Consider the following 25,159-nt stretch of genomic DNA (forward strand, 5'->3'; position numbering starts at 1 on the left):
TGCTCCAATGCCATCTCAGTGAGACCTTCCCTGAGTATGCATTTAAAAAAATATACTCCTTCCCAGCACTTCTTAATCCCCTCTCTAGGACATCTTCATATTATTTTCTAACACCTGACCTATTGTGTACTCTACATTCATCTGTGCCTCTCTGCCTCCCTCCACTAGGACCTAAGCTTCATTCTCACCGTTGAACCTTGTAAGGCAGATAGTCTGTAGGCAGTTAATTTAACCTGTGTGCTGATCGAATGAGTAAAGAACTGTGTTTAGAGTGGAGGGGCCCTGTGTTTGGATGCCCCTTGCCCTGATGGTGCTCAGGGCAGAAGACACCTGATTCTCCCCACATGATGGCACTTTGCCGAGAGCTCCTCCTCTGGTAACTCCTTCATTGTAGTCCTGTCTGTGGATGTACTTTGTCCTTCCTCCTTTGTGGCGTGACTCTCAGCTCCCACAAGGGCCAGGACAGCTGTCTCTCCAGGAACTACACTTTACAACACGATCACAGGGGTAATGTAACACTTACTTTTTTAAATCTCTGATTTGAGCTGTTTATTAGAAATTAATTTGCTCAGGTTGTTGGGTAGTGCTTGCTTTTCACCTGTGCCTAAAGTTTCAGGGAAGTGTTTTCTAGAATGCCACTCTATGAAGCTGAGTCTTGGGAAATTATGTCTGAACAGAGGGCTCCTTCTACAGTGTGGACAAAGGTTTCATTGTCCTGTAATCCTTTTAAAGGTCTCTTTTATGCTTTTTGAAATGTTTCAGAAATAACTTGTATTGGGGGCAAGAATCCTATGAGAGTGACTGATGTTAGAAATTGTCTAATAATAGGAAAACATGGATGTGCTTTCCATGGCTGATGTTCCGAATGCAGCACATATAGGATCACAGTGGTGTCAGAAATTGACTAGGAATCAGGTGACTTGGTTAATTGTTCTATGTGACTTGCTAACTGGGCAACTTGGGACAAACCATTTTGAAGAAATGTCTCTAAGACATATTTCTTCTTCTACAAAAGGAAGACTACAGATGACATCCAAGAGTCTTTCTTGCTTTAAAACTCTAGACTGGAAGCCTAATGCCCTTGTAAGTGGACACCACCGCTTGTTAGGAGCAGGATAATCACCTTCTCTTTCAGAGCCCAGGTTTCTCAATCTTTGAAATGAGGTTCAGAAATTCCTGTTTTGTGTTTTCCCAAGGGAACTAAGAGAATTTTATTTGGACACACAGATGTGACAGTACATTTTCACTTGTAGAGTTCTAATATTATTAGAAGCAACTTCTTATTTTATTGTGATTTCTGGCAGTGTGCCAGTAAAATAGGGAGATAAAGATGTTTAGAGATGAAGAGTCATTGAACATCATCTTGACAGTTTTTAAATTGTGCTTTACAAATATATTCCTTTTGCCTTTTACTTTTGTTTCTGTTTTTTAAATCCCTACCTGACATCTTAAGTTCTTGACTCCAGCGAGGGGAGAAGGGATTCTTAGCTTTCGTGAAGGTTTTCAAAGGAGTATTTGATATCCTGTTTTTTAAACTCTGTGATTTTTTTTTGTAGGTGTTTTCCCCTGGAATTCCAGAGGGAAGAGATCTCTTCATGCTTCTTCTGATCATATATCCCTCCCTCTTTGGATGGCTATTAGTTGTGAATGCCCAGAGAATAACAAATGTCGAGTGAATGATTGTTTGCAGGACTAGCTGCTTTCTGAAAACTGCCAGTTAATGGGGACTTAGTCTAGATGGGCACACATTTTAGAGATAAACCCAATTAAAACTCTAGAGTAATTCATTTACCAGTGTGCCTCTTGAAAGCCATTTAGTTTTAATTCTGTTATCTTTATTTTTATTTATTATCCCTAAAGGATACTTCTAATTTAGACTGTAAATTTGAATGTCCAAAGACTGAAATTCCCTCTAAAGAGGAAAAAAGCATCATTATTGGGTCAGTGGCCCCACAGGCCTTGGCCAAAATGGCTATGCAAAGGTACAGAGATTTAGTGGACAGAGGAGATGTGGTCTAGATTCAGCAGATGATGGATATGTGGTTTTAGCAGCTTAGGAGTCAGAGTGGGATATGGCCAGTTAACCTACTAGCAACAGATTCTGCCCTCTTAACTATTGTTTCACCCCATGTATGGGTTTTAACCTTAGAGCTGATAATTTATAAGAAAGCATGATAAAGGCTCAGGAGATAGTTTTGTGCAAGGTACAAATAAAGACCCTTGAATCAAGAAGACATGGACTACAGTCATATTTTCAATACTCGTAGCTGGGAAACCTGTGATTAGAGATATTGCTTCTCCTCATCCATCCACGATAACATAGGGATGGCAATACCTACCTTACTGGGCTGTTATGATGATAAAGTGAGTGCATGGACAGGAAAGAACTTAGCAACCCTCGACAGTCCTTTGGAAGGAAATGGCACTCATGTGCATAGATGAAGGGGCAGCATGAGGGCACCCTCCCAAGGAAAGCTGGAGATCCTTCTTTTTCACTGCTGCTCTCTTTTGTTGTCTCCCCATTGAAAGAAAATGGAAGGTGAGTGTGGAATGGAGGAAGTGGGTTTTTTGGGGCTCAGGCCTCAGCCTCCACATGGAGCTCACACCAATTCACCCTGGCTGCCCTCTAGAGGAGTCAAAAGGAGTAAATGATGAGATGTCAGAAGAGCACTTGGGGGCTTCTGGAAATACCAGGCAATATTACATGCACATGATGTCATCTATAGGAGCTGCCATGATTGTATCATTAATCACTTTATTGTGTTTATTATCTATACTAATCAAAGGGAATATGCTAATTAGACCACATAGACCTGATGTCTTCCAGACATCCTTCGGGACAAGGGACCAAGGCAGAGGTGGTTAGGGGTGATCAGGCAGGCAGGCAGAGTGGTTAGGGGCAATCAGGCCAGTAGGGTTGAGCAGTTAGGGGCAATCAGGCCCGCAGGGTAGCATTTAGGGGCAATTAGGTAAGCAGAGACTGTTAGGGGTGATCAGGTAGTCAGAGGCAGTTAGGGGCAATTAGGCAGGCAGGTGAGCGGTTATGAGACGGCAGTCCCAGGTTATAAGAGGCATGTCTGACTGTCCTGTGGGATCGGGCCTAACCTGGAAGTTTGACATCCCCTGAAGGGTCCTGGATTGGAGAGGTTGCAGGCCAGACTGAGGGACTCCCCACCCCCATGCATGAATTTCATGCACCGGGCCTCTAGTTAGTAATAAATACTTTAAATGAGAAGTCCATTTTTTAAAAATGTTGTTGCATATAATTGAGGAAACACACAATGTTCCTTTGAAAACTTTGTATAAGAGAAGACTACCCAGAATTCCTGTACTTGGCAGGCAGAAATTAATCTTAAATTGTTTTCCAAATTTACCAAGTAGGCTTGCCTGAGTAGACAGGGAGCCTGGGGGTATTTCTTGTGGGAGTGTTGAGATGTGAATCCCAATATGAGATGTGTGTTAGAAAAGAAAAGGTTCTATGTAAAGAGGGAAAAGAAGTTTTTAATATTTGACAAAACAGGTTATTTTTAAACTGAGTAAAAATAAGATTGTGGGGATTTCCAAGATTTTGTGATTTTTATATATCTAATGATATGTGGGCTGTTTCTGCATCTCATTAGCACAGGGGCAGGAGGAGATGCCAGAGGAAGAGAAGAGCACCTGTGTCCTCAGGTGACCTTCACACTCCTCCAGGGACAGGGTTAGGCAGATTTGAAACTGACAGTGCATGCAAAGAAGTATGGTTTCATGGAAACACATATTTGGAGTCACATGCCCTGGGGTTCTAGGTCTGGATTCAGCCTAAAAATGGGATCCAGGCTTGATATTTCATCAATTCAGTGCCTAGTTTCCACTACTACAAAATGGAGATAATAATGCGTACCTTCCCAACTTGTAAAGATGAATGAGATGAGGGAGGCGCAGGGCATGGTGCTTACTTAGCACAGAACACGGCACATGTAGCACGTCTTCACAAATGTAATTCAATTTCCCTCTCTTTGTTTCCTTCTGTTTTATGCTGTGTCACAAGGAGCCATGCCTTCATGAAGTCTCTTGGAGATTTTGAAGAACAGGGACTGTGACCAAATATTTTTCAGGGAGGAAGATCTTCACGTGGGTCTTGGTGCAGGGGGGCTGATTTCTGCTGAGGCACTATCGGCTTTTCACTCCCCTTTCACCATCCTGAGAGCTAACCTATGTGGACTGCACCTATGGAGCCTCTTCTCAGTTCCAGCCAATACCCAGTTCCAGCAGGAGGCTGAAGGGCAGGGAGGAGGAGGGCAAAGGCTGTGTGTCTTGATCCACCTTGGGGTTTTCTCCTGGCTGGGTTGCCTTGGGTTTGGTGTGTCCTACACTGAAGGTTAAGCTCCTGTTAAGGCAGTTTTCTCTACAGGGTTCCTCCAAATTCTGGTGTCTCTCCCTTCTCTAATCCCTTCTTTATAGAAGAGGTAAAAGTCTGTTAATCTCTCCCTGGGATACTGCACTGTCCTTTGGAGTTTCCTTTCAACACAGCTCACCCTTGTGTAAATAATCCCTGTATTAACTTTCCTGAAATAACCCTATTTTGCATTTTTTATCTACTTCCTCAAAGGATGGGCAGAGTTTGAAGAGGTGAGGAAGTGTGGCATTGGATGACCAGGCTGTGCCCTGGGGTCTGTGCCCGACCTAGTGTGGCTGTAGCATGTACTAGTATTTTTTGTGAGGCAAGGAGGAGGGGAGGCGGGGAGTGGGAAGGGGTAAGGGGGGGTGCTCAGCTGGGAGTTTGGGAGGCATGCTGGAGTGGAGCCTGAGGTCAGGTGATTTCATATCGCAGCAGAGATAGTTGTAGGTGATTATTTCCTGACTCATTTTGACAGGTATGTATGGAAAAACTAATAGGTAAATGAAATAGGAAATAAGTATTGGGAACTTCTCTCTTTTCCTTCCAAAGAATTATATGCAAATGAAATAGGAGGAAGGGAAGTAAGAGTGAGGAGGGTGTATCAACTACTACATAATGATACTCCCATAGTCCCAGGCAGTACACATAGCATCTCATGCATTCTAGTCAACAACTATCAGGGGTAAGTTGCCTATTTCCCAGCTTTGCAGAGGTAGCAACTGAGGCCCAAAGTCTTCAAGGGACTTGCCAAAGGTCATGTATTTGGCACTTGATGGAGCCTTTATTTGAAAACCCAAGTAAAGTCTGAATGTGATGTTAATGTTTTTTTGTCTTGTCTTTAATAGCCAGTCTATGTCTAGTGAAGTACTTAAGGGCTCAGATGAGAGGTGGAGGTAAGTACACCAGAGTGAGAGCCCCAGGCTATTGGTTACAGCCTCCTGCGGCCTACCTGCAAGGCTGAGTGTGGCACTCTAGGGCTATGCTAGCAGTGAGGAATTTACCCCCAGTCTCAGAAGGAACCAGGCAGCCTAGCTGCAGTATGATTCCATGCCAGGAAAGATAAGGTTACCCTGTTCCTTTGCTCAGGCCCTGGGTCACTCCTTGTCATTGGTATCATTGTTTTCTACTTCTACTGAAAATGTTCTCTTTCTTGCTCCTATTTTCTCTACCTAGTCTTGACTTTTGCTAACTCCTAACTTCTACTCAGTCATCCCCTTGCTGCCTCACTGCTTCTCCGTGTGCATATTTTAATTCTTGTCTCATGACCACTGGACAGTATCTGTATTAATGAGTTCATATTCTTAAGAGAGAAAGAGAGGAAATATGCATTTTTTTTCATGTATCCAGTTTGGATCTAACTCTTCTGATCAGGCCAACCTATGGCTGCTTTCCTTTGGAAAGGAATCAACCCCTGTGCAGTCAGCTGGGACTGGGGTTAGTCAGCTGGGACTGGGGTTAGGCAGTGGACATCTGTGGGGGCCATTATTTTGTATATCACAGTCCACCTCCTGGCCCCCGAGATTCACATCCAGCAAAATGTGCAAATGCAAAACAGGTCTCTCTCATCAGGTCAAAACCTCAAATCTCATCTAGACCTCATCATTTCAAAAGTCCAAATTCTCATCGTCTAAATCAGCGGTCACCAACAGGTGGTCTGCAGGCCACAGATGGTCCTTGAGGTCTGAAAGTTTGGCAACCGCTGATCTAAATCATTCTGATGATTAGGGCATGGATGTCTTGGAAGGGCCATTTTCCTGCCTACCACCAGCACCATATCATATTGGTTATATATCATTTACTACACCTGTATTCTCAGAGCCATCACATTTTGCAATGAATACATTCATGCTCTAGGGAGTTCAATAATGGGCCCAACACTGCAAGACTAAGGAGAGGGGTCATGCTGGCCCTGAAGGCAAATGTAAATTCTCCTACCAAACTTTGCTGCATATTCAAGTCACCTGGGAGAGTTCTTAGGCATCCCAATGCCCGGGTTGCACCAGTTAAGTGAGGATCCCATGGTGGGGGACAAGTGTCAACATTTTTCAGCCACACAGGTGACTTCCACCATTGTGCAAAGTTTGGGAGCCTCTGCACTGTGTTGCCTTAATCCTCAATAGAAGCTGGTGTGCAAGAGGGAAGGTACATGTAAAGCTGGTATGCAAGGAGAAGAGTGCATGGAAGACTGGTGTGTGAGGGGAAAAATGCTTGTGAGCTGGTATGTGAGGGGAAGGGTGCTTGTGAGCTGGTATGTGAGGGGAAGGGTGCTTGTGAGGCTGGTGTGTGAAGGAAGGATGTGTGTGATCAGGGAAGCCTTCAATGGCAGGGGAGCTTGAACTGGGATACAAGGAGTTTGCTGGGTAAGAGTGAGGAGGGTGTATCATGTTTTCCCTGTTGGTGACTTGCTCAGTAATTGCCCAGTGTGATTGAATTTTATGTTTCTGTGAGACAGTTGAATTAAATACATTCACAAATTGGGAAACAAACAAAAAACAGAGTTCCTTTGTCAGAGCATCCATCCCCATTTGTAGATTTAGGAAAGCATAGCCCTATGGTTATCACTGTTGTGTGTGCTTTTTGTGAGGAAGATAATTGTAGAAATTGGGTTGCTTCCCATCAAATACAGATCCTTTTGTGGAGAAAATTTGAGCCACCCTTGTCCCCCATTTTGGATGGAGATGGACAGTAATTGAGACCGGGCTAGCAGATCATTAGTAAGGCAAAGGAAGATGACATGCCCTTCTTTTCTAAAAAAGGGTGGTAACAATGAGATATTTGAGAATGAGAAGAATTCATACAGGATGTCAGTGATGGGAGAAAACATGCCACCCATGTCTGGGTGCTGTGGGGCAGGAAGAAGATGGTATCCATTGGTGGAGATCTCGTGTGGGGCCAATGGGAAGGAATGTTGCTGGGGCAATGGAGATAGGGATGGAGACTGCCACTGGAATGTAGAGGGCTTTGGAATGAGCCCTGTGCAGGGCCACCCTCAAAGCTAGGCAGCATGGGGACATCTGGTGTACGCTCCCCGGGCTTGCCTTGTACAGATGTTCTTTTTCCCATTATCAACTTTGAAGATAATGAAATGCAGCTTGCAGAATGAGTAAATAATGGCCGTGTATATTTTAGGAAAATCAGCAGGTGAAGCTGCCAAATGCCACATTTGTTTATTTAAAATCCCGTTCAAGGGGAGGTCCTCATTAAATACTCGTCTTGTTTTCTGCAAGACCCTGGGGAACGCAGTAGTTCCCTGTTACTCAAAGATACTGTGGAGGGAACAGGGAAGAGAGTAGAGGGACTTGAGTCATGAAGTGCAAATACACAGTGTACCTGCCTCCTCACCTGGCTAGGGGGTGCAAATGAGGAATGGGTACAGTAGGGTCTTATGTACTGAAAACACTAAAAATGGAATTATTTTAGGTTTATATGCTTGTTTTTTTCTGATACTCTGAGTTTATGTAATGAATTTTCATGGTGCAATAAATACTTAATGAAACTGTGTGATCCATTAGTTAAATGAAATGTTCATAAGTATGTATGTTGTTCTCACATAAATTCCTTCATATTCCTGAAACCTGGTTCTGGCTTTTGTTAGCTTTGAGTTTGATTAGAAACACACATTTTTGTTCCTCCCATCATCATCTTGCTGATGGATGACTGATACCTTAATAATAACAGTGCCAGCCTTTGGGAACATAGAATTTTATTTTTCCAAAAGTATCTTTACATATGTTTCATTTGCTGCCATTCTTTTAATTCCATAAGTTTTATCTAGCATTATCCCATTTTATAGATGGATAAACTGATGAAGTGTTTAAATATTTTTTAAATCCTACATTTTACCCTAGGAAAGCCAGACTACTAGAGAGCTATATCCCACTTATGTATTTATCAATTTAGTTTCTAAAAGAAAGCATTGTTCATAGAGAATTTTAAATTACTTGGATGGCATTTTTGACCCTATTTAAAAGTATTAGTACTAGATTATGCTCTCAACATAAATTAAGGGACATTGAATATTCTCTATTGGATATTTTGTAGAGTTAGTGCTAATGTTAATGCCCATTATAACACATGGTATTGATTTTATGAAAGTTTATGGATTCAAAGGTATAAAAAAAAAAAACTTTAGTTGAGCATGAACTTTTGTTCCCTTTCATTTCAGTTTTACTTATTTGTTACCTACATCCTGTTATAGAAAATGGCTTTCTATAGAGCTTTCTGTCAACTGCCAGAAATTCTTTTTCTGTTTTCATTGCATCAGATAAACATAGCCAACAAACAATATAATGAAGATGAGCTCTCTGGCCAAGAGATGTTTTCTGAATCTGTGATTTTTCTCCCCTTTCCTTGATGCACCTGGTGATGGCAAGAAGCATTGACTGGGTCTATAGTAAGGTTGTTAATCTATTGACTTTGTGGCCTTCAGAGTTTGGAAACCAGGGATATGTTCTGTCCATGTATTATTTTTCTTGAAGGGTTTGGTCAAAGCTAGAGATGGCTCTACATTCACTATTAAGATGGTGGTACTTTCGCCGAAACCGGTTTGGCTCAGTGGTAGAGCGTCGGTCTGCGGACTGAAAGGTCCTGGATTCGATTCCGGTCAAGGGCATGTACCTTGGTTGCGGGCACATCCCCAGTAGGGGGCGTGCAGGAGGCAACTGGTCGATGTTTCTGGCTCTCTATCTCTCTCCCTTCCTCTCTGTAAAAAATCAATAAAATATATTTTTTTAAAAAAAGATGGTGGTACTTTCTCAGTAGAGAAAGATGTAATATTTTTAATAAACTCTCGATAGCCTTTGCATTGTGAGACTCCCAGTAGCTTTTAATAAATGTTGCCATTGGGTTCCAGCAAAACCTTACTCTTCCCTATTTTCTTGTCCCTGAAAAGAACAATGAATGAATTTTAGGTATTTTCCAAATGGACTAGATTATATATAATCTTTGAACACATAATAATCTGGCCACTCAGTGTGTGTGTGTGTGTGTGTGTGTGTGTGTGTGTGTGTATGTATATGCTAGGAGCCCGTTGCAGGAAGATTCTTGCAAACAGCCGCTGTGGCTGCTGCCCATCCTGCCCCACCCTGCCAATGCTTTCCATCTGGCAGCCATCTTGCTTTCTGCTTTTCCTCCCTCTTCCTTAAGCTGTCTTCAGTCTTCACTCTTCCCTCCCTCAGTGTATGCAAATTAACTGCCATCTTTGTTGGGTTAATTTGCATACTCACTCTGATTGGCTGTGGGCTTAAAGAAGGTATAGTCAATTAGCATTTTTCTATTTTATTAGTGTGTGTGTGTGTGTGTGTGTGTGTGTGTGTATGTATGTTTTTTTTGTTGTTTTTTTTGTGTGGTTTTTTTGCTTGGTTTGTTTGTTTTTTAAGTAAGAGGTTTACAGGTTAAAGCCATAGTCTTTGGGATGGAGAGGGAGAAGATCTAGGAGAGGCTGATTTGAGCTAAGTAATTAAGGAGATTGCCGTGATGTGTGGTGCAGGTTGCTGAAAGGCCTTAGTGGGCAGATTCCTGGCAGGAGAGTGGTCTGGAGAGGAAGGCTTGAGCTCGGTAGAGAAAAGACCTGCTCAAAACAGTCTTGGTCCAGAGACTTCTGCCAAGTCAGGTAGTCTGGGCAGATATTCAGTGAAGTTGGAATCTGTAATGAAAAGTGACAACCATGAACTAATTTTAAACTCAGCCTGCCTTGGGAATTAGAAAGCATACTCTAGGGAGGTGAAATGGGCCTGAACTTAAAGCAAAGAAAGGCCAGACGTAGCTTTGTTCCATATCTCTGCATACTAGGGTCTGAACTACACTTTTCCTTCCTTTAATTTTTTTTAAATCTTAAAATTGGAAAAAATACCCTATTCTCTCTATTTTGATTCACTTATTGCCTTATCATTTGTGTATTATCTCTCTCCTTATGTATATGTATATATATATGCATGCATGCATATACATACATGTATGTTTTTCCCCTGAATCATTTGAAAGTAAGATGTGTATATCTTAGTCCTTTATTCCTAAACTAGAGGCCCAGTGCACAAAATTTATGCACTGAGGGTGGGAAAGGGTGTTTCTCAGCATAGCCTGCACCCTCTCGCAGTCTGGGACCCCTCAGGGGATGTCCACCTGCTGGCTTGTGGCTGGATGGCCTGCTGCTGCCGCATGGCTGGCTGCTTGTACTTCAGCATCTGCTGCACATGCACAGGCTGGACCACCATAGTCTGTCCTGCGTACACCATCAAGTCAAGTGAGTCAAATGTGGAGGCAGGCTCACCCTGAGTTCCCTGCACTTCTGAGTCACTGAGTTGTTCAGACTAACTGCCTTCTACAGAGAATGCCATCAGGATTGGGCTTAAACCAGCAGTTGGACATCCCCTAAGCAATGCACCAGGTGGTGGGAAGCCAGGGAGGAGCCTGAATCAGGGCCGGCCTGCTGCGCCTGCTGCTGCGGGTCAGTAATGCTGCCACAGGGTCAGGAGAGGCTCCAGCCATGGCAGCTGTGTTTGCCAACCATAAGCTCTGCTCTGGTTGAGTGGCTTGACTTCTGGCTGAGTAGCACCCCCCCCTGTGGAGCACACTGAACACCAGGGGGCTGCTCCTGTGTTGAGCATCTGCCCCCTGGTGGTCATTGTGCATCATAGCTACCAATTGTTCTGGTCGTTTCGCTATAATGGTCACTTAAGCTTTTATATCTATAGATACATGGTGACTATTCCCTAAGAAAATGAATATTCTTTTACACAGCCACAGGAATGTTAAATCAAAATTTAACATGGAAACAATGTTTTTACCTAACTTACCCAATAATTGGCCCAATAATTACCTTTGTAGCATTTTATTCTCTTCAGTACAGAATCCTGTCTGTACATGTAGTTGTTAGTTGCATTAGGTTATTATATCTATTTAGTTTCTTTAAATCTAAAATATTTCCACAACCTATATTTGTCTTTCACTACTACATATTTGAAGAATATAGTCCTTTCTCCCATTTAAAAAGGAAGGAAAAACATATAATCTGAATAGATTTCTGGCCAGAATACTACATGATTCTGACATGTTCTTCTCAGGTGTCACATGATACTCATCTGCCCCTTTTTGATGATGTTAGTTTTGATAACCTAACTGAAGTGTCTTTCAATTTCTCCATTGTATAGTCACAGATTTTTCCCCCTTGCAACTATAAGCAGTGAGTGAGAAGGCACTATAAGACATGCAGATATCTTGCTTCTTATCAAAGCTTGGCCCTGGCTTTAGCATTTATTGGTGATTCTTGATGGCTGCCGAATGGTGATTTTTATACTCCAATGCTTCCTCTGTATTTACCAGGCAGTGCATGTTCTGGTTTGTTTATCTGTCTGTTATCAGTGTGGAGTCATGGATTCCTATTTTTTCAGCGGTTTATCATTTAATACCATCCTTAAATTATAGTGGTGTTTTTATTGCTCCAGACGAAGATAGTGAGAGCTCCTTCCAGGTGCCCTCTGTATCCTTGTGACATTTCCCCATCAGCTGTGTTCTTTGGAGCACTTTCTCACTTTCTGGAATAACAAGATATATCAGGCTCATCTTGTACTTGCCCTGCCTCAGCTTTGCAATCATCTTTTCTCCAGACAACCCCCCTCTCCCTGCTCATTTTACTTGGAATGGTAGTAGAAACCAAAATCTCTGTATCACATAGTTACTGGGGTATCCTTGCTCCTAGACCATTCAATGGACAGAGCTGGGATATATCTTCTTGTAAACACCTGTATAAATACACACATGTACAGAGGCATTTATATTTTATAAATCATGAGTTTACCCTGCAATCCCCAATTTCTAATCTATCCCCACTGTGTTATTTCTTGCCTTCCCTTTGATTTTAATCTCTTTGTCCACAGTGAGAAACTTAGCTCTCAAGAATATAAAAACATTTACTTCTTTGTTCAATCCTATAATACATCTAAAATAGTTTCATAATTGTTTTACCTGTAATACTATCCAGAAAGCCTAAAAAGAAAAAGGATTTGAGGTTTGTTTGCAGCATCCTGTGACCGAACCCTGCCCAACTGAGTATAAATAGTCAAATCCTGTGTTCATAAATTATCTGGATTAGTTCTTTCTCTCCCATCCCTTCAGGGATTGTGTTTATGAAGTTCATTTGAAATACAATTGGATTAATTTGTTTAAGTCCACTTTTAGTTTTAGCCTTTCCTTCACTTTCTACCCCTATTAATTTATTTTTCAGATATGTAGTACATTAGTATGCTTCCAAATGTGGCTTTATGCAAAAGCTATACTCTGAGAGGGAGTGCCCTCTGCCATGTCCTTCTACCTAGTCACGCATTCACTCCACCACCCAGGATCTCCATATGGACAAAGGCAGCTTTACTGCTTTTTCTTTGCTCGGCCTGTGTTTCTTTTCATAACGATAATTAGGTTTATGTCTCCTCCTGCCTTACACAAAGGGAAACATGCTGTAGATTGTGGTAGCCTTTGGAAGTGCCCCAATCTCTCAACCTTCCAAGTCTTGCATACTTGATGGTTACGTTCCCATTTTACTGATGAGAAAACTGAGGCTCCTCATCTGCACTGTTGCAACCTTTGTGCCATGTTGATAAATGGTCTGTTTCGGTGCTTTATAGGTTGGGTGAAGCTGGTTAAGATGCCTCAAATCACAAACCAGGGAGGTAGTGATATGCACCTTATAAGCTATGCAATTGTTGCCACTCAAACCCAAAGTCATGGTTTTGGGAAGACTGGTTTGTAAAGCTGGGTGGTCCTTTAAGACCGGAATTTGTACTATTCTTAGTGTATCACATAAGGCTTAAATCAGAGTGTAGGGCTTGGCTGGGAAGGGTTTTCTTTGTTTTGTTAAGTTTAGGTGAAATTCACATAACATAAAATTAACCATTTCAATGTGTATAATTCAGTGGTATTTTTTTTTTTTTTTTTTTGCAACCATCTCCCCCTTCCCGCAAGGAGGCACTGTAATTAGTGATCAGTGACTGGCCCTTCTCCACTTCCCCCAGCACCTGGCAACCACTGACCTGCTTCCTGTCAATGGATTTACCAATTTTGGGTATTTCTTATACATGTAATCATAAAACATCTGATCTTTTGTGTCTATCTTCTTTTTCTTGGCATGCTTCTTCCAGGTTTATCCATATTGTAGCAAGTATTATTCAGCCATATTGTGGCTGAATAATATTCCATTGTATGAATACACCACATTTTTTACCTGTTCACCAGCTGGGGACAAGAGTGACTTGTACCCTGCCCTGTGATACTTATTAGTCTTATGACCATGGATAAACTACTAAACTGGCCTCACTTTCCTAATCTGTGAAATGAAGATAATAATACCCAACTTTCAAGTGGTTGAAGGTTTGAATAAGGTAATAGATGATAAATTGACAGTCTAGTATGTAGTAAATAGTGGGTCCTCATAGACATTAGCTATTTTTCCATAGAATTGTATGAGGAGCGGGGTGGTGCACAGATTTGGGTTAAAGTAGGTGTTCTAATGTGAGTTGATTCTGTTGTGGCTGCTCAAACCTTTGTTGTCATTTTTTTTAAAGTCTTATCTGCTTTCTCTGCTTGTGGTTTGGTGTTGTCCCCACCCCCAATCACTGAACACGGGATTTTACATTTAGCAGCAGTTCACTAGATGAAATGTCTGTAGTGGAATATTACATAATTCACATTTAGAGTTGAAGAGCTCATTATAAAAACCTGACACACTTCAGGAATATTAAATTACTGCAGATTGTGTGGGGCAAAGAAACATTATTGAAGCATTTTAAATTCTCGGCCAGCCTGAGTTTCACTGATAGGGGTTCACAGCTTTTGCTGGGAAAAATGATTTGAGTTGTCACATGGTTTCTGGCCCTAGAGGACTTTAATCTTCTTAATTACAAAGAAATGAGTTTCCTAAATAATTTGGAGTTACTTCACAGCCTTTGCTCAACCTCTGGCTTTTGGAAAATTAAAAGGGGGAGGCCAGGATCTCAGCTGTAGTACCTTCTCTCTGTACTGCAGCTTCCTTATTGAAGTTTTTATTCAAAATGATGCCAGTTTCCTTTCATTATTGGTATAAGGATGTACTTTAGAAAATCACTAGTAATGCTTATAACATTTGAACACAATCACATTTGGTTAAACAAGTGGCACTGGAGATACCCACAGAATAGGGATAGGTACTCTATTCTGGCCTATAACATTGAAGGGAAGGAAGGGGCCCAAGTCCAATGTAGTTCATAAATCGACTTTGAAGGCTCTGATCAACCTTGGCTGATGGATGAATGCCCCACTGTTGGAAGTGTCTCCATGGGCTGCTCAAAAAATATGCCTTTGCTATATTTTCTGTGTGGCATCTAGCACTTCAAAATAGAAAACATGTGAAACAAAAAGTTGGGTTTTGCCTTTCTTGAAATTGTGTAAAATCCATATATTTCATCTAATTTTTGTATTTTGGGATTAGGTACCTACTGTGTGCAAGACCAACATGATGGGAATATCTTTGAGTCTATCATTTCTTACAATTTGTCCTTAGAAAGTGAATTTAAACTGCTTGAGTTTGCTCTTCTGTAAAAGGATGATAATAATAATAATATGGGCTTATGTTCACATACCAGTCATGTGACCTTGAGCAATATAGGAAACTATAGGGTGTCCTCCCCCCAAAATTTATGCACACTATGTCTGTAAATTCTATTACATTTTAAAAATAAAATGTATCTTAATAAACACTGCCTTATAGTTATTCATAGTGTGTATACAGTTTTTGGGGACACCCCATATTAGTGCCTAATATTTACCAAGTACTTGCCAGGTAATGTTCCAGGCATACTTTTAAGCATGTTATACATATGATCACGCATAAATTTTCATAGCAGCCTTATGAATTGATATTGTCATCTCCACTATAAAGGTAGATAAACTGAGGCAAAGAAAGGTTGAGTAACTTCTTCAGTATCCCATCGCTTGTATGTGGCTCCAACTATGAAGCTGGCCAAACATCCTATATAATAAAAGGGTAAATATGTAAATATACTGAACGGCAGAACAACCAAACAACCAATCAAAGTGTAATATGCTAATGATATGCTAAGGGTGCTCAACCACTCCCTATCATGTGCACTGACCACCAGGAGGCAGGCAGTCGACCAGCCACTATCATATGCACTGACTACCAAGAGGCAGATGCTCCAACTGGTAGGTTAGCTTGCTGCTTGGGGTCCAGCCAATTGGGTCAGAGCTTGACAAGCCAGACACACCCTGGAGTCCCTCCTTGGCCCATTTGTGCACCAGTGGGGTCCCTCAGCCTGGCCTGTACACTCTCGCAATCCAGGACCCCTCAGGGGATGTCAGAGAGCCTATTTCAGCCAGATCCCACAGGCCACTCCCCTTGGGAGGGCGTCAAACACAGGGGTTGTGGCTGGTGAGTGCTGCTGCAGCAGCACAGGCCTCTCCCAATTGGGACTGATTGGGCATAAGCCTATGGCAGGCACAGTTGTTCTGGGATGAGTGGGAGTGGCAGGTAAGAGCTGCAGGCGGTATTGGATTGTAGGTTTTGGCCTGAGCCTTGCAGGCCACCCAGAGGGACCCTCTCCATGTACGAATTTGTGCACCAGGCCCCTAGTCAGATCATAACATACGTAGGGAGAGATCCCATTGAATAGAGGGATCAGAAAAATCTTTCTGCCTGAGATATTTCTTTGAACTGAAGCTTGAGGGGATCAATGGACTATCAAGGCAGACTTGAAAAGAAAGATTCTATGGAAAGGCAACACAAGGGAAAATTGGAGAGATGGAATCGTATATCATCACCTTCCTCCTAGACTTTGCTTCCTTTTATTAGTTTGGTTGTCAATTTCAAGCCTCCTTGCACATTCTGGCCCTTCTGCCTGAAGCAGCCATTCATTCCTTTATTATGCATGCATCTATTTAGTACTCATTGGCTCTTTCCCTTATCACCCACTGGACTGAAGCATCACTCTGCAGGATCTCACAGGATCCTCTTCTCTGTGAAGCTTCATTGACTCTTTTGAGCAGAGGTGAGTCATTGACCCTGTGTGCCCCAGCATGCTAGGTGTATGTCGGTTTTAGTTCTGGCTGTGTGTATTGCAGTCCTTCACGTGACCACACCTCTGCTAGGCTGAGCTTCTTTGAGGACAGGAGTCAGACTTTGCTTCAGTACTCTTGGCCAGTATGGTTACACAGTATTGTTGACAGGAAGGAGCCAGGATTTGCACCTGGCCCATAGTTGGTTCTCAGTAGATATTTGTTGTTATGAAATGATAAGTATTATTAATAAAATTATGTAAATATATGACTGAATTTTATGACTGTCATCTCTCATGGAATGTTGTCTCTTGGGGAGGGGAGAGGTTAGCTGAGTGGCATGGTGCAGATAGACAGCACAGTAGTGGCAGAAAAGCTCCCATTTTTCTATGAATAATTTTAAGGACCCCATTCTAGGAAGACCATTTTTTACTTTCCTTACTTGTAATCTTAGATCCTCTAGTTAAGGCTCCTTTCATTCAGGGCTAGTGTCCTTTTAAAAAATAGCTTGTTAAAAAAAAACAAAAAAAAAAACAACTAACCATCCCAGCTAGTGTGGCTCAGTGGTTGAGCATCAACTTATGGACCAAGAGGTCATGGTTTGATTCCTGGTCAGGGCACATGCCTGGGTTGGGAGCTGGATCTCCAGCCTGGGCCAAAAGATCATTGATTCTCTCTCCTCATTGATGTTTCTATCTCTCATTCCCTCTCCCTTCCTCTCTGAAGTCAATAAAAAAAATACAAACACCTAACCAGATATCTTTGGATAAGGTGGAAATTTCCCCCAATTTAAGCATTACTATAATTTCATTTGGCTTTTATTTTAGAGCTTCTAGTTAAGCCATCTTTATTATAGTTGTCATGATGTGAGGGGCAGACCCAGGCCACTTCCCTATGATCTGCTTTAGCTGCCAAGGCTCTGATCAAACTTGGCTGATGGATGGGTGTCCCACTGTTGGAAACATCTGCACGGGCTGCTCAGGAAATATGCCTTGGGGCCATTATCCATTTTGAGCTGAAACTGGCATTTAAGGTCAGCCTTGTTAGATTAAACTATTCTAGATCTGTGGGATGAGCTAAGCATTGGCTGTCTACACAGTTAAAAATCCATTCCCAGTAGCCTGATCAGCCTAACTTGATCAGTCTTGGCAGCTCCAGAACTAGTTTTATGTAAACATTATCTTAATATTATTTACAAATGGGTAACTAGTGAAATGTTTATTTTACACTAAACTCTTAGATGTAACTATCAGATAGGTAGTCATTGGGAAAGACTGCTGACTTGACACAGGGAATACATTCATTCAGTGGAATGAAATCAAATGAGATAATGTATGTGAAGCAGTCACTGAGGGCATAGTATATAGTAAGTGCATAGTAAATACTAGCTGTAATTGAAGTGGTTGTATTATCACTGTTTTCTCTTCCTAGGACAGTGTCTGAACTTAATACTCTCGAGCACTGTGCAACGCATATTTTATTAGAGAAAGAATGAATGAAATGTGTGTCTGCCTGCTGCTTTTTCTCCCCACATTAAATGCTTGTCTGCTCTTATAGCTGGGGGACAAGCTGACATACAAATTGGCTGGCTGAAAGTTTCTCAGTCCCATTTGTCACCTTACCCTTGGAGCCCAATTGTATGTCAACTCCATGTCCCGCCTGCTGCCTGCCAGTGAGGGGCAGACCCAGGCCACTTCCCTATGATCTGCTTTAGCTGCCAAGGCTCTGATCAAGCTTGGCTGATGGATGGGTGTCCCACTGTTGGAAACATCTGCACGGGCTGCTCAGGAAATATGCCTTTGCTGTGTTTTTCTGGGTGATATCCACTTCTTGAAAATAAGGAAACATGGAAAACAAAGATTTGGGCTTGCTCTTCTTTGAAAATCCAGAGTTCTAAAGACCTATTTTGAGTTAGCTGGTTTGAGAAATGGTTTTGAGTTTTGCATATAGGCCTCTTATTCCTTTTGCTATAAACCCTGTCCATGGCTTGAGGAAATCATGTGAGCAGTTTGTACATGGAGGCCAAGATTTTCTGGGTTTTGTATGACTCTTTTCCCACCTAATTTCTGTTTAACATCAAAGGAGTGACTATTCTGAATGACCACCTTAATTATTCTCTTCTCTTGATTTGCAGCACTCGGAAGGAGTGAATGACATGTGCAGCTCGGGGCGTCATTTCTGAAGGGAGGCATCGTTCTCTGGGAGAGGAGTCCCTCATGAGCCTGGCCAAGGCCCTGGATCTGTGTGCAGTGGACTAAGGATTTAGTAGGATGTCAACTGAGACAGAACTTCAAGTAGCTGTGAAAACCAGCGCCAAGAAAGACTCCAGAAAGAAAGGTAGGGGTGACTGTGTTCCTTTCTTTGTGGCTGCTTGTCTGTATTGGAATGAGTTTTTTTTGTTTGTTTGTTTTTATATATTTTATTTACTTTTTACAGAGAGGAAGGGAGAGGGAGAGAGAGCTAAAAACATCGATGTGAGAGAAACATCAATAGGCTGCCTCCTGTACCCCTCCTACTGGGGATGTGCCCACAACCAAGGTTCATGCCCTTGACCGGAATCAAACCTGGGACCTTTCAGTCTGCAGGCTGATGCTCTTTCCATGAGCCAAACCGGTTAGGGCTGGATTGAGTTTTTATTTCTGTAATGATATATCTTCCATCTTTGTAATCACACACACACACACACACACACACACACACACACACACACACGTGTATATATTTAGAGTCACTAGCATGATTGGATATTTTTGTGCTCATAATATATTTTAATGGATCTCCATTATTCTCTGGGTAAAATCTAAAATCTTTTCATGATATGTACCTTCTTCACATCCCTCCAGCAATATCTGCCTACCCCTTCCCCCTCTCTCCCCATCCCTCCTTTTAACCCTGTTTACCCTCCAGGCATTTTGTCCCCTGTGGTTTACCTTTGCTTACACAAGTGGTTCTCAGAGGAGAGGCCAGCAGCAGAAATGTGTGTCTGCCTGCTTCTTTTTCTCCCCACATTAAATGCTTGTCTGCTCTTATAGCAGCACCTGGAAGGTTGGTGAAAGCACAGATGGCCTAGGCTCATCCCCAGATTTTGGTTCCCCAGGTCTACGATAGGGTCCGAAACTTTGCATTTATGGCAAGTTCCCATATGATGCTGTTGACATTGGTTCAGAGACCAGACTTTGAGAGTCATTGGACTCTTATTAGTCCAGCCTGAAATCACTCTCCACTTTTTTCTAGAATTACTGCTCCTTATTGTTCAAGTTTGAGCTTAGTGGGACCATTTGGGGAGTGTAAAGCTTTCCTTACTCCCTAAATTTGGGCAGTTGCTCATTTGTTTTGTTCAGTAGCACTTCGTTACTATCTCAATTTATTAAAAATGTCCTGTGTTTTTGTTTGTCAACTCTATCATACACTCCTTCAGACCTGGACCTCTTATTCACCCTTTCACTCCCAACACTTAGGAAATGCTGACACTGGGTAGACACATAGCCTTCTGGGAATGAAGACAGGCATGCATAATGTGATGATGAAATAAATCTATCACTTTTGATGTTTTCTGAAGATTTGGGTCCTATTGCTCTATGACTGTCCCTTTCAGGAAATGTGTCTGCCTGTTGTAATTGGATGCCAACATCTTGTGCATTGTGTGTGTGTGTGTATTTCTCCCCGTGGTTTCACGTCTTTCCTCCCCCATCTTCTCTGCTGCATGAAGGAGGATTAATAGAGCTCTCTTTCAGGTCTTGAGATCTGTCAATATTGGCTTGCAAACCCCGATGCCTCTGGTTGCTCTGTGAGGCAGTGATTTGTTTGGGACTGCGCTGTGCCTGCCCTGTCATGTTGGTGATGGCACTTGCCTGACACTCTGGAAACAGGGACATACATGTAATACATATGCAGCTTTCGGACAGCCAACCCCCCAGGGAGGACTCTGCATTATACTTTAGATTTTTATTGGAAACACAAAAATAGCAGTCTATTTTATCCTCTAAAACTGAATGTAAACCTCATTCTTTATGCATTGTGGCCTAAGCATAATAGAAGAAAAGCAAGTTGGTGAGAAAACAGGTCTTGGGAGAACTGCTACATAGGAAAAAATAATTGCAGAATCTGTTATGTACTAAAATTTAAATCCTTTTTCAGTGGAAACTGACAGGTTATACTTTTGCTTCAAATTTTACCTTCCCACTAAACTTGTACTCTTGAATGCTTAATACATTAAAAATTGTATCTTAGTGCACATCTTTTCATTCTTAATTTTAACATTGCTAACCCAGAAGTATTCTAAAGAGAGGATTCAGGTTTTCAGAACATTGGCTTAGTGGAGGATTTGGAAGGGGAGTGTGAAGGTGACCTTTTTATCTCCTCCTGATCTTTATATCCTAATAAGCCCTAAAATCAGCACAATACATATGCAAGGAGTATTCTCTAGTGAGTGGCTAATCCCACAGAGTCTGGGCAAGTCGATCTGGGTCAAATTCTGGCTATCCCGTTTCCTAACTATGTAACTTTAGAATATTAATTTACTCTTGGAGCCTCAGTTTTCTCTCCTATAAAATTAAAATATAATATTGCAGACCTCAAAGGCTCACCATGAAGATTAATTGAAATAAAGCAAATAAAACACTCAGTAAAAGCTTTGGCATATATTAAAGGCTCAAGGAAGTTTAGCTTTGTCCCTCCTTTTCCTCCCCCTTTCTCCTCCTCATTCTTGCCCTACTCCTTCCCATCCCCTTCCTCTTCTATCATCTTTCTTCATTTCCCTTCTCTCACTTCTTTTCTCTATTTCTCTCATTCCATTTCTACCCATCTCCTCCTCTTTGTCTTCTCTACCTTCATCATCTTCATCCTCTTCTTACATTGTTTTCTCTTATCTCATTAAGAAGAGCCAAGGGGATCTTAAGAAATATATAATAGATTATTTGTCCCAGAGCAAGAGCTAAAAATTGTTTGTAATTATGTAACAGATAAATCTTTATTCTTGTTAATGTGTTTGTTCCAAGCATCATGAAAACACACTCAAACATTAAAACAAGAGAGAGAAAATATGCTGATAACAGGATTAATTTATTATTATTCTTCAGTTCTAACTTTGCAATGGTCAGTATTCTATTAAACGAATGTTGGTAACTGGGCTCAAACAAGTAGAACTTGAAAAAGAATAAACAGTGTATATCTTGATCTTGACTATAATTGTATTGTTAAACTCTTACTAATACTTTCTCCACCTCCTCTTTGATTTTCTGTGGAGACACCATGCCTTCCTCTGCAATCCGTATGTACTTGTTTTTCTTATCATAGTGCATTGGCTAGTCTGTCAATACAATATTTAGTGATAGTAGGTATCATTTTCTTGTCCTTAAACTAGTAGAAATGCTTCTAAATTACTATAAGTGTGATATCTAACTTTTTACTAAAGATTCTTTTTTTAAATATATTTTTTTATTGTTGATAGTATTGCAGATATCTCCCATTTCCCCCCCTTTTCTCCTTTCTGCCCAATCCCTACCCTTCTACCCAGGTGAAAGATTATTTATTAGTTCACCTTCATTCATCATTTTTCAGGGTCTATTTTAAAGTTTTGAATTTACATGTTGAATTTTTATTATATGCCTTTTTATATTTAAATCAATGCATATTTTCACTATTTTAATTTATCTTAGGTGGAGTTCCCTAATAGATTTTCTAATCTTCATTTCTGAGGTAAATTCTACTGGTTCAAGTGTATTGTTTTTTTTGTATATGGATTTGATTTGTTGATATTTTCTTAGGATTTTGATATCTATATTCATTAGCAAGATTGATAGGTAACTTTCTTTTTGTGAACAATCTTTGTCAAAGTTTATATAAAGCTTTCTGTGGTAAGGAAATACTGAATCATATGTAGGCCTCTTTCTGGGAAAATGTATATATTTATTTTTTAGTGAATTTCATTTTTTAAAAAAGCTATATATGCTTATTATTAAAAATTAGAAAAGAAAAAGTAAGCATGCATATTTTCATAAATCAAAAGTAATTACTGTTAACATTGCAGTCGTTTTCTTATTGACTTACCTTTCAGAGTGGCTTGAGAGTATACTATTCATACAGTTTTATATCCTCTTTATTTTGGACATTATATTGTAAGTACATTTTTAGATTATTACATGATATTATAGACTTAAAATTTTATTTTCCTCTTGGCAAAATTTAGATAGTTCCTGGGCAGATATTTTATTTCCTAAAAAAAACACAAAAAACAAAAAACCTCAGGACATGGCCAAAGGTATTGAGAGAAAGAGTGGCTTACAACAATGTTGAGAAGCCCCTTAGAATTACCCGCAAACCTGTCACCCCAGTTCTTCACCCAGGCTGCTGAAATCTAGTCAGACAGTTTTAAATGCAAGTCACACAGGGGCACATTTTCCCATCAAATGAGTTTCTAGACAGGCCATGTATGAGAAATAACAAGAGTGTTCACAATTTAAATAAGGGTGAAAGTAGTGAGCAGTAAAGTTTTCTTCAATTCATTTTTATTGGATTATGTCACCAGGCATACAGCTTGTCAAACAGTGCATATTCCAGGAGTGGGGTTGGGTGGAGAACTGGAACTGGAGAATGCTTATTTTCAGGGTTGCTACCTACATTCAAAGGGGAGAGCAGTTGACACAATTCTTGTTACTGGTCATGCAGGCATTAGGCCACCCAGTGGAAGACTGGTGGAGGAATAGGTCCCCTGATAAAGCAGATGCAGACACTTCTTTGGGCACTGCCTGAGGTTTCCACTCAACTCCACCTGGCAATTTAGTGTAGGGGAAAGTGCACTAACTTTGGAGCCAGACACACCTGTTCGTTTAATACTCTTTCCTTATCTGCTGTGTAACCAGAGATGGTTATTTAGCCTTTGAGCCTTGTCTTTAAGAGGGTGTGTGTGTGTGTATGTGTGTGTGTAAAGCTTGTCATCAGAAGGGCAGGGGATATGTCCCGGGTAAAGGGCAGCTTGGGATCTGCTTCCTGGCACCTGTTTGGTGTGTGTTAGTTTTTTTGTCCTCTTCCTTCTGAAACCACAGTTCAGCATTATCTCCTGATTTTATTGAAACACCTGAAGATAAACTTACTTACTTTCCTTATGTTTATATTAGCATTGTATGCACGGATCATAAGTTAGCAACAACAAGAATATGCTTCCTTAGTATTTCCTCCCAGAAAGAAGTAGCTGCAAGAATCAAGGCTCTGGTGGGATCCAGGAGAAGTTGGTGGTCAGGTGGCAGCACCTTAGTTTGGGACTTAGAGCAAATTGAGTTAGAACCTGGCTATGTGCCTCAGGAGCTGTGGAAGTTTTTAGAGATTTCTTTGAAAATTCTGGTCAATTTTGGTTAAGGAGTAATTTTGATACTGACATACTCAAGTATGATCCCTGAACTGGCCAGACAGCCTGGGAAAATAATCTGTGTTAATGGTTGTCTGCCACTTCACTTAGGAGCTTATAAGGTGCTGTTGTATTCATTATCCCATTGGATCCTTGGGGTCCTGGGAGATTAATTTAAATTAAAAAATACATTTTATCAGGCCCATGGGGCAGAGCTGCTGTTTCATCGCTTCTATCCACTGCTGTTGTCCTGCAGGGAGGCAGCCTGAGGTCAGTCAGGACACTGGATTTGGGCTCCGACCTCATACCCACCGCTCTCTTTCTCTTCTCTCTCAAGTCACTTCTACTTTTTAAGCTTTACTTTCCTCAGGCACTAAATGGATAGAGAAATTATATTTGCTTGGCCAATGTGAAACATAGATGAGATATTAATTGTTTTTCACCCAGGCTGCTGGGGTTCTTTTGTACACAAGTATTTATCCAGGCCCAGCTAAGAGCCCTGGCGGCCTCAATATCCTGGGGGAGAGAAGCACCTGTGAGGGGAGTGTGACCTGTCAGTGCAGGTACCACTACCTCTGGAGGCCCTTCGGATTTTTATGTCTCACCCTCCCCTGGGGAAAAGAAAAGTTTCCCCTACTTTGCAACTTTTATTTATTTTCAGTCTATTACTATTCATAAAACTAGTTTAACTTTTACTCCAAACTTATATGTATTGATTAAATATTACATGTTTATCATAATAAAGAAAATTCTAATTAAAACACTTTTTTTCCTGCTTTTCTGACCAAAAGCAAACGGATTTCATCTTAATAAACGGATTTCATCTCAAGTAACACAATACTCTGGAAGTCTGTACACATGGACACATGAATGGGTTCACTAGATGTTGAAGTATATAGATGGTTCTAAGGGATTATTGTTGGGGTTGGCCAGAGACCCTTCCTCTTACATGACAGTGACATGACCACAGTCACTTAGTTGGTCAGTGACAGAGCCAGAGCTGGAACCCAGGAATGACTCCCTGGCTGGTGTTTAGATTTCAGACTGCTTATACTCTTAGGAATAACCTCTGGGTATTTTATTTCCTCTTTTTCTTTTTTTTTTTTTCTTTTTTTAATTGATTTCAGAGAGGAAGGAAGAGGGAGAGAGATAGAAGCATCAATGATGAACATCATTGATCAGCTACCTCCTGTGTGCCCTCTACTGAGGAACAAGCCCACAGCCCAGCCATGTGTCCTGACTGGGAATTGAACCATGACATCCTGGTTCATAGGTCGACCCTCGACCTCTGAGCCACACTTGTCGGTCTGTTTCCTCTTCTTTACACCAAAGTACACCAAAGACTCCTGGAAGAGCCCATGATTTAGAAATATATAAAACTAGAGGCCCAATGCATG

The 25,159-nt window shown here is 41.2% G+C and overlaps 1 protein-coding gene across 1 annotated transcript in view; it reads left to right on the forward strand.

Annotated features, from left to right (window-relative positions):
- DAB1 (DAB adaptor protein 1) overlaps positions 1-25,159 on the forward strand; it is a 377,824-nt gene that overhangs the window by 110,437 nt on the left and 242,228 nt on the right. The window contains exon 3 of the mRNA XM_084872568.1: positions 18,555-18,757. Coding sequence (XP_084728694.1) covers positions 18,691-18,757 — 67 coding nt within the window. The 5' untranslated portion in view covers positions 18,555-18,690. The remainder of the gene's footprint in view (positions 1-18,554; positions 18,758-25,159) is intronic.

This window comes from Pipistrellus hanaki (assembly GCF_964339955.1).
Source record: "Pipistrellus hanaki genome assembly, chromosome: 2".
NCBI lineage: Eukaryota > Metazoa > Chordata > Mammalia > Chiroptera > Vespertilionidae > Pipistrellus > Pipistrellus hanaki.